The 10124-nt window shown below is 44.2% G+C and overlaps 1 protein-coding gene and 1 long non-coding RNA gene across 2 annotated transcripts in view; both read right to left on the bottom strand.

Annotated features, from left to right (window-relative positions):
• The window catches only part of LOC138976412 (uncharacterized), a 556176-nt gene that overhangs the window by 101385 nt on the left and 444667 nt on the right, over positions 1-10124 (bottom strand). The gene's annotated exons all lie outside the window — the stretch shown is intronic.
• LOC138976391 (protein retinal degeneration B-like) overlaps positions 1-10124 on the bottom strand; it is a 32263-nt gene that overhangs the window by 15242 nt on the left and 6897 nt on the right. The window contains exons 3-10 of the mRNA XM_070349242.1: positions 7972-8146; positions 7283-7487; positions 5435-6116; positions 3606-3761; positions 3150-3298; positions 2566-2688; positions 1074-1190; positions 46-194 (exon numbers count right to left, since the gene is read on the bottom strand). Coding sequence (XP_070205343.1) covers positions 46-194; positions 1074-1190; positions 2566-2688; positions 3150-3298; positions 3606-3761; positions 5435-6116; positions 7283-7487; positions 7972-8146 — 1756 coding nt within the window. The remainder of the gene's footprint in view (positions 1-45; positions 195-1073; positions 1191-2565; positions 2689-3149; positions 3299-3605; positions 3762-5434; positions 6117-7282; positions 7488-7971; positions 8147-10124) is intronic.

Here is a 10124-nt window from a genome sequence, read left to right on the forward strand (position 1 = left end):
CTGGGAAGCAAGGTTAAGATTTAGCAACAAAGTGATAAAACTGACCTGACGATGCACTTGACGGGGTACATGCCGTTGTTGAGACGCTGGTCATCGGTCAAAGTGTAGACCAGCTTGCCGTGACTGTCGGTAGTTGCCGTCCCCAGGTGGACCCAGTCGCCTGACGGGGGCTGAGTCATCACGTTCACATCCACCTGGTGGAAAGTTCAAAAATGATGTATGAAGTTATGTTTGTTTGGTACTAGGTTGGTTGGTTGGCTGTGGTTGGGGGTGGTTGTGTGTGTGTGTGATGGGGGGAAGTGTGTGTGTCAGTGTGTGTCAGTGTGTGTAGTGTGTGTGTAGTGTGTGTGTGTGTGTGTGTGTGTGTGTGTGTGTGAGTGAGTGAGTGAGTGTGTTATATGTGTGCGTGTGTGTGTGCGTGCGTGCATACATGCATGCTTGTGTGTGTGTGTGTATGTGTGTGTTTGTATGTGTGTGTATTCGTGTGTATGTGTGTGTGTGTGTGCATGTGTGCGTGCATGCGTGTGTGTGTGTCAGTGTCTGTGAGCATTCATCACTGTTTTCATCTTGCCAAGGGAGCAGGTGGAAAGACACGTACAGGAAGAGAGGCAGAAAGTCGACATTAACATTACGACTGCAAACACATTGACAGAAATGCAGATATACATAAAGACAGGCAGTTGCAGACAATGAGAAAAACAGAGGTATTGGATCTGTTCTATCAATCAGAGAAACATCAAAAGGCATAGACATTCTACTGCATCGATTAGCAAGAATAAAAGATCTGATACACAAAGGGAAGTAAGCACTCAAAATGCATCCGACGTGTGTAATAGAGTTAGTAAGAGTTTACTTCCCATTGTTCATCAGATCTTTAAATTGGGCTATGCGGAACAAAATTCAGATGTGGATGGAGCAGCGAGTGCCGGACGGGGCGGTGTGAGAGCACACCGGGACAAGGAACAGGTGTTGGGACAGCAACACACACAAACATTAAAAAAATTGGGCTCTGCCTCATTTTTTGAAGATTTTCACAAGAATAAAATGATTGACAAACCGTTTAGTACACATACCTTTTCCCCTGTAAGAGACACAATGTCCAGAGAACCGTACATGAAACGCGCAACCAGTGTCTGGTCTTTATCCTCCAGCACGATGACATCATTGGCCCTGTGATTCTGCTGCAGGTTCTGCAAAATACCAAAAGCTCCCCGTTACTGCATGTACAGGGGAACGCCCCTTTTAACTCATCCAGGACAGGCTGCGTATATAGTCGCTACAGCCGAGCATCTTGCACTGCTGGTTGCGTATACAGTTGTTTCACACAGATAAAGCAATTGGTCTAAGGTTCAAAACTCGTGTTTGCTTAAATCAAACGTACGGATGTTTTTAGAGTTACTACCCATGCTCAGTACTTCCGTTTACCAAAGTCTGCTCAGAAATCGAAGTGGGTTTGCGCAGTTTTTGACCAACAAAATGAATCGAAAACAACCTTTCTGTTCCTAACTCTGTGAATTACCCCCATCTGAAGACTCCCTCCTTTTTTGTATGACCTGATAATTATTATTCCATTGCGATATAACCTTGAATGGTTGAAAACGACGTTAAACACCAAATAAAGAAAGAAAGAAAGAAAGATAATTATTATTAGATTTTTGGAGGTCTTAAAAGGGGGGTTCCACTGTACAAAAAAACTCACACCAAACCCCTGAAATTCCAAATCCCTGTCTTCTTCTTCTTCTTCTTCGTTCATGGGCTTAGACTCCCACGTACACTCGTGTTTTTGCATGAGTGGAATTGTACGTGTATGACCGTTTTTACCCCGCCATTTAGGCAGCCATACGCCGCTTTCGGAGGAAGCATGCTGGGTATTTTTCGTGTTTCTATAACCCACCGAACTCTGACATAGATTACGGGATCTTTTCCGTGCGCACTTGGTCTTGTGCTTGCGTGTACACACGAAGGGGGATAAGCCACTAGCAGGTCTGCACATAAGTTGACCTGGGAGATCGGAAAAATCTCCACACTTAACCCACCAGGCGGCCGCGGCCGGGATTCGAACCCTTGACCTTTCGATTAAGAGGCCGACGTCTTACCACCCCGCCACAGCGCCCGTCAAATCCCTGTCATATGTGTGGTGATCGACCACTTAAAGGCCCACATCGCAGGCGCGACAGATTACCTCTTTTTTCCCTCGTGCCTGTAATATACATCCAATGACGCATCAGGCAACACTAAATTTATCTCTGTGGCCTTCTACTATAGCAGGCGTTATCTTTACACGACGAATGTTCTGACTTGCTTGCTCTGGGAAAGAGAGCCAATATTAGTCACAACATGTGAATTCTATAAAGCCTGGTGTGGGTTTTTTTTCTGAACCAATGATTCAGTTCCGGTAGATGATGGTGACTGAGATCTTCCTTAGTTCTGCATTCATTTTTGGGTCAGCCACCTACTGGAATGCTTACCAACACACACACACAAACTCATTCTCAAATGTATTAACAGAAACTCCTTGTGCATGCAGACAGAAACAAAACAGACGCAGGTAATTATAATACTCACTCTAACTTTGATGGTGGTACGTCTTCTGAGCCACTTCTCTCTCGGCTTTGTCATTTTGAATGACGCGGTTCTTGTCACCCCTCTCTCCGCCCCTTCCTCCACTGTCACGTCATGTCGCAGCACCTGATGCACACATTATCACAGTACATTCTGGGAAGGTCCGCCAGTTTTAAGAGAAAGAGAGAGAGACTGACAGAAAGACAGAAATAGACAGAAAGAGAGAGAGAGAGAGAGAGAGAGAGAGAGAGAGAGAGAGAGAGAGAGAGAGAGAGAGAGAGAGAGAGAGAGAGAGAGAGAGAGAGAGAGAGAGAGAGAGAGAGAGAGAGAGAGAGAGAGAGAGAGAGAGAGAGAGAGAGAGAGAGAGAGAGAGAGAGTCAGAGAGAAAGAGAGATTAATAGACAGCGACAGACAGACTAACAGACATCCCTCCATCCAAAAACTTGATCATACCTGTCAGCGAATGAAGGCGACAGCATCAGTCGACTCCCAGAAACTGGAGTGAAATACATGAATTCAGATAGACAGAGACAGACAGACAGAGAGACAGACAGACTATCAGAAAGAAAAAAAATACTCGATCATACCTGTCGGAGAATGAAGGCGACAGCATCAGTGGACTCCCAGAAACTGGAGTGAAACAACGGTGCAAGCGCACTGGTAGGAAAGGAGTGCAGTGCATCGGGACAGTACAGAACGTAGTCCATGCGCTTGCTGCCCCACCAACGGCTGGTTACTGCAACATCAAAATAGTAATACTGCTTTCAGTTTCAGATGGGGACAAAAGTATCAGAGATAATATACATGAAAATAAAATACTGCCAGTCAAAACTATAAATAATTACACAATGTTCTATTTATAACTCTCGCTGGGAATCCAGAGAGACTTTCTTTGTTTAGTGGGGCACTTACGGGGGTCGAGGCAATGGTGCAAGTTACAACAAAGAATTGTATTTGAAATTAACAGTGTGAAGTTTAATCCCAGTCAGAAATGCAGATGAAGGTGATCAAAATGCAGGATGATTCCACTGTAATGTACTGACCGTTGGTGATGGCGGACACGGTGTTCTCCCCCAGGCCGGAGGTCACAGAGGTCATACTGGAGTTGCTGAGTTGTCGCTGTAGCACAGGGTGGCCGGGGGACGTGGACGATCGCGGGCAGTCAGTGAACAGCTTCAGGTTGGTCTGTATCGCCTCCACTGAAAGACAAAGTGTACAGAGATAGACGATTAAAAAGAAGACGGAAACAGAGACGGAAAAGAAGAATAAGTTACAGACAACTCAAACACTGTCTCACACACACACACACACACACAAATACACACACACACCATTACACATACACTGAACTACTCTGATTGCATACCATCTATGTCAATATGCTGTCAAATACACAAGGAAAATGCAACTCCAACTGCTTAAGTTACTCCAAATGCAACTTATAAAAGTTCCCACCCTAAACACTTCAAAAGTAAACGGTATCACAAAAAACTTTTCCCAATAGAAGTTGTTTTTCGAAACTCCCCTCGAAAGCGGCATATGGCTGCCTAAATGGCAGGGTAAAAACAGTCATACACGTAAAAACCCACTCGTGCAAAACCATGAGTGATCGTGGGAGTTTCAGCCCATGAACGAAGAAGAAGAAGAAGTTTCTCGAAACACACAACAAAATCCTATGCTAATTTCACTCAGCATGCGCAGAACCAAGGCAAAATGAACAGCATGCGCAGAACCAAGGCAAAATGAACAGCATGCACAGAACCAAGGCAAAATGAACAGCAAGCACAGAACCAAGGCAAAATGAACAGCATGCGCAGAACCAAGGCAAAATGAACAGCATGCACAGAACCAAGGCAAAATGAACAGCAAGCACAGAACCAAGGCAAAATGAACAGCATGCACAGAACCAAGGCAAAATGAACAGCATGCGCAGAACCAAGGCAAAATGAACAGCATGCACAGAACCAAGGCAACACGAACAGCATGCACAGAACCAAGGCAACATGAACAGCATGCACAGAACCAAGGCAACATGAACAGCATGCACAGAACCAAGGCAACATGAACAGCATGCACAGAACCAAGGCAACATGAACAGCATGCACAGAACCAAGGCAACATGAACAGCATGCGCAGAACCAAGGCAAAATGAACAGCATGCGCAGAACCAAGGCAAAATGAACAGCATGCACAGAACCAAGGCAACATGAACAGCATGCACAGAACCAAGGCAAAATGAACAGCATGCACAGAACCAAGGCAACATGAACAGCATGCACAGAACCAAGGCAAAATGAACAGCATGCACAGAACCAAGGCAACATGAACAGCATGCGCAGAACCAAGGCAAAATGAACAGCATGCGCAGAACCAAGGCAAAATGAACAGCATGCACAGAACCAAGGCAACATGAACAGCATGCACAGAACCAAGGCAACATGAACAGCATGCACAGAACCAAGGCAACATGAACAGCATGCACAGAACCAAGGCAAAATGAACAGCATGCACAGAACCAAGGCAACATGAACAGCATGCACAGAACCAAGGCAACATGAACAGCATGCACAGAACCAAGGCAACATGAACAGCATGCGCAGAACCAAGGCAAAATGAACAGCATGCGCAGAACCAAGGCAAAATGAACAGCATGCGCAGAACCAAGGCAAAATGAACAGCATGCGCAGAACCAAGGCAAAATGAACAGCAAGCACAGAACCAAGGCAAAATGAACAGCATGCACAGAACCAAGGCAAAATGAACAGCAAGCACAGAACCAAGGCAAAATGAACAGCATGCACAGAACCAAGGCAAAATGAACAGCATGCGCAGAACCAAGGCAAAATGAACAGCATGCACAAGTACCACTCACCAACATGTACCGGTTCTCCATCCCCCAGAGGGAACTTGGAATAGCGAGCGACATTGACCGGCGACAGGTACTTGAAACTGTCGTTCATGAGCGGTTCCACGCGAACAGCCAGGGGGTCGCTGGAGTGGAACATGTTATACACCTGATGGCACGCCGGTCGCAAAGGGGGGCAACTCCTATCCTCTCCGGCAAACACACGTCGGTACGCCAACACTAGCGCCAGCGGGGATCCAAACATGAAAAAGTCGGACACGTCAAAGTCAAACTGGGCGTATCCTCCGTCAAAGTTACTTCCAGAGCTTGTTCGTCGAGACGGCCCCCGATCACTGCAGCTTGCACTGAGACGCCCCGAATTCCGGAAGGACGGAAAGCGCAGGGAATCAGTGCGCGCCCAGTCGCCCGACTTGGGAGGGGAGACTTCGCTTCTGCTACGCTCCGTTCGCGGACGTCTCTCGACAGTTTGCGGCTGCTCGTTGTCCAGAAGGTCAGGGTCGCTATGGCTCAGGTTCGGACTTTCAGATTCAAGGATTTTAGGGCTGGCTGGTTTGAGCGTTTCGTCGTGAAATTCGTCGACGCTTTCATGGCTCCCGCAGTGGCTGCCTCCGCGCAGGAAAGGAGAGTGCATGCGAGTGAGAGCGTCGTACGTCAGCATGGAGCCTGTCGAGTCGGCCAGAACACATGTCTGCAACATACATAAATATCTGATGAAGATTCAGTGCACGATGCTTTAGCATATCATCACACACATGTCCCTTATAGGATATCTTCCTGTGAGGACGTTAAGCCCATCAATCTATTACTTCAGTGAAAACCTTTTTAAGATTTTCACAAATCTGAGAAAAATCAGGTCTGAAAAAGAAGGGAGTCTTCTTCTTCTGCGTTCGTGGGCTAAAACTCCCACGTACACTCGTGTTTTTTGCACGAGTGGAAATTTACGTGTATGACCGTTTTTTACCCCGCCATGAGCCATACGCCGTTTTCGGAGGAAGCATGCTGGGTATTTTCGTGTTTCTATAACCCACCGAACTCTGACATGGATTACAGGATCTTTTTCGTACACACGGGGGTGTTCGGACACCGAGGAGAGTCTGCACACAAAGTTGACTCTGAGAAATAAATCTCTCGCCGAACGTGGGGACGAACTCCCACTGACAGCGGCCAACTGGATACAAATCCAGTGCGCTACCGACTGAGCTACATCCCCAAGGGAGTCTTAAAACGGGGGTTAATTAAATTGACGGATGAACAGATAATCTGAGAAACACAGCATCTTAAAAGGGGCAGTCTGAAATCAGGAGGGGGAAAGTACAAATTTAGCAGTTTTAAAGGCAGTTTGATGGCAGTTTCCTGACAGCTAATTAGAACACACACAGCTGCGGGTGACGTTGCACATCTGGTATGTACGTGTTATTGTCAACAAAATAAAGTGGATGTAGTGGAAGAGGACTTGGAAAGATTGCTCCCCAATTCTTTTCTACAACACATTTGTTTCCCCTGCCCATGATTCTTTTTCCTTTCTCATGGGAATTAGGACAATAATCTCTTTGCTTGGAGAATCGCAGCCCAAAAAGTTAATTCTCTAGCCTGAAAATGACATAATCAATCCCCTATCCAGACCTGTTTACCCCAAAACCTTTGTCTGAAGTCAAAAATAGTATTATGAATAACAAAATAGTAATCCAGTGGTTATTTCGACGCCAACATTGGCAACACCCTCATTTCAAGCACATTTGACGATTGTAGCCACAGTGAACTCTGAGTATATTTTGCCCAAAATCTGAACTAAAATAGTAATGAATGACTCCAAAATGGTAAAGGTAAACAGGTCTGCTATTCCACCAAACCCACCTGCCCCGTGAACCCCCTCCCTTCTGCAGAGTTGAGGAATTCATGGTAGGCGGTGTTCGCGCGGCAAACAGCGGCATTGACGTACTCCTGATAGTCGGCGGACGAAGTCGCAAAGAGAGCGATGGCACCCAAAGGAACAAAGTCCTGTGTTGCCGCTATGTTGCCGTCTGCGCTGGCTTGGCTGTCATAGCTGAATGGAGAAAGACTGACGACAAAAGTATCAAATGATTAGGTCTGCATGAATAAAAATTGAAATGGAGTACAGCATGCTAACAGTGTGTTGTACAGTATTCCGAAAAATACAAATTCTGTGACATGTTACGTTTTGCAATTAAATGTGCAAGACTGTTTGAGAAGCTTAAACACACAAAGACATACACACATGGAGGCAGTCCCACACAGAGGCGCCCACACCCACACACACACACACAGACACAGACACACACCCATACAAAGACTCACACACACTCACACAGACAAACACACCCACACAGATGCACACACACGCACACACAGACACACAGACACACACATGAAATAGATCACCTATGTTTATACATGTATTTTCCAACAAGGGTTAAAATCTGTTATTACAATGTGTGGTAATTAAATCTTTCATGGATAAGAAGCTTCTGGTACTTAAACAGACAGGCTGATAAATGCACCAAGATCTGTGACCACATACAGACCTGGACAGTAGGTTGAGAGTGTCCGAGCACACTTGTGGACAGTGGACCAGGCGGAAAGCAACGTGACTGGCCGCCGAGTGATAGTGTGACTGGATGACCGAGTCAAAGGTCGCCTGGAGCATTGCAAAATCACTGCGCTTTGATGAAGGACCCTGTGAAGCCTCCAGGATATTGCCTGTAAAATAAAAAAAAGTGCTTCTGAGGCTTTAAGAAAGAAATTCATGTGCCAACGCACACATAACAAGTCGCGTAAGGCGAAAATACAATATTTAGTCAAGTAGCTGTCGAACTCACAGAATGAAACTGAACGCAATGCCATTTTTCAGCAAGACCGTATACTCGTAGCATCGTCAGTCCACCGCTCATGGCAAAGGCAGTGAAATTGACAAGAAGAGCGGGGTAGTAGTTGCGCTAAGAAGGATAGCACGCTTTTCTGTACCTCTGTTTGTTTTAACTTTCTGAGCGTGTTTTTAATCCAAACATATCATATCTATATGTTTTTGGAATCAGGAACCGACAAGGAATAAGATGAAAGTGTTTTTAAATTGATTTCGACAATTTAATTTTGATAATAATTTTTATATATTTAATTTTCAGAGCTTGTTTTTAATCCGAATATAACATATTTATATGTTTTTGGAATCAGCAAATGATGGAGAATAAGATAAACGTAAATTTGGATCGTTTTATAAATTTTTATTTTTTTTTTACAATTTTCCGATTTTTAATGACCAAAGTCATTAATTAATTTTTAAGCCACCAAGCTGAAATGCAATACCGAAGTCCGGGCTTCGTCGAAGATTATTTGACCAAAATTTCAACCAATTTGGTTGAAAAATGAGGGCGTGACAGTGCCGCCTCAACTTTCACGAAAAGCCGGGTATGACGTCATCAAAGACATTTATCAAAAAAATGAAAAAAACGTTCGGGGATTTCATACCCAGGAACTCTCATGTCAAATTTCATAAAGATCGGTCCAGTAGTTTAGTCTGAATCGCTCTACACACACACACAGACACACAGACACACAGACACACGCACATACACCACGACCCTCGTTTCGATTCCCCCTCGATGTTAAAATATTTAGTCAAAACTTGACTAAATATAAAAAGAGAGGGTGAATTATAGCATACTTTTTCTTGTCGTTTACTTTACAAAAATGTAATGAGGAGAGAAAAAAATGAAGGAAAAAAAGAGAAATAAACCCTAGCGGCAGGAAATGTTCTCACTCTTTTCTTAATACACACACACACACACATGCATGTGCCGGCCGGCCTGCATGCACGCACACACGCATGCACATACACACACACGTGTAAAATATGAGATATGTGCATTCAAGCTTTTCAGATAAAGCACACCAGCTTACATTTTCTTGATAATTGCAGGTGATAACTAAAATTTTGCAAATCAATTATCATTTATTATAAATTGCTAATTGCTTAACAGGTGTTAATCATCATTCTGCTAGAAGCTGCAATTAGCGTGGATCACTGTCATACGTAAAGTGATTTCATCATAGAATCTAAAAGTCTTTCTAAAATAATAAAGGTAACCAAATAAAAAAATAAGAATCTTAATGTTAACAAGCCCAAAGTCAAATCACACAGGCCAGTTTGTTCTTGGCTGTATGTTTTCCCTATATATTTCAAAATCTGGTCAAACCATATCTTACACACGCGGATTATCAGATGTTTAAATGATATTTCTTGTTGTCATTCTCAATAAAACTTGATAATTTTTTTCCGCTGGCACAGTCATTATCAACATGGTCGCAAGATTTCATCAGTTATATACTGTTTTGTAGTGTTGGAATTGGCCAGCAAGATCATTGGCATGAGGATAATTAACTGTTATTCCTAAATGTTTTTCTTTATACCAGATACATTTATTACTAAAATGGTTGCTTGTCAAAGAAGATTGTGAGTCACACACAAATCCTCAGACCTAGAATACTAACCAACTATTTTTTTGTTTGTTTGTTTGTTTGCTTAACGCCCAGCCGACCACGAAGGGCCATATCAGGGCGGTGCTGCTTTGACATAAAACGTGCGCCACACACAAGACAGAAGCCGCAGCACAGGCTTCATGTCTCACCCAGTCACATTATTCTGACACCGGACCAACCAGTCCTACCACTAACCTCATAA

The sequence above is a fragment of the Littorina saxatilis genome, linkage group LG9 (genome assembly GCF_037325665.1).
Source record: "Littorina saxatilis isolate snail1 linkage group LG9, US_GU_Lsax_2.0, whole genome shotgun sequence".
In the NCBI taxonomy this organism is placed as follows: domain Eukaryota; kingdom Metazoa; phylum Mollusca; class Gastropoda; order Littorinimorpha; family Littorinidae; genus Littorina; species Littorina saxatilis.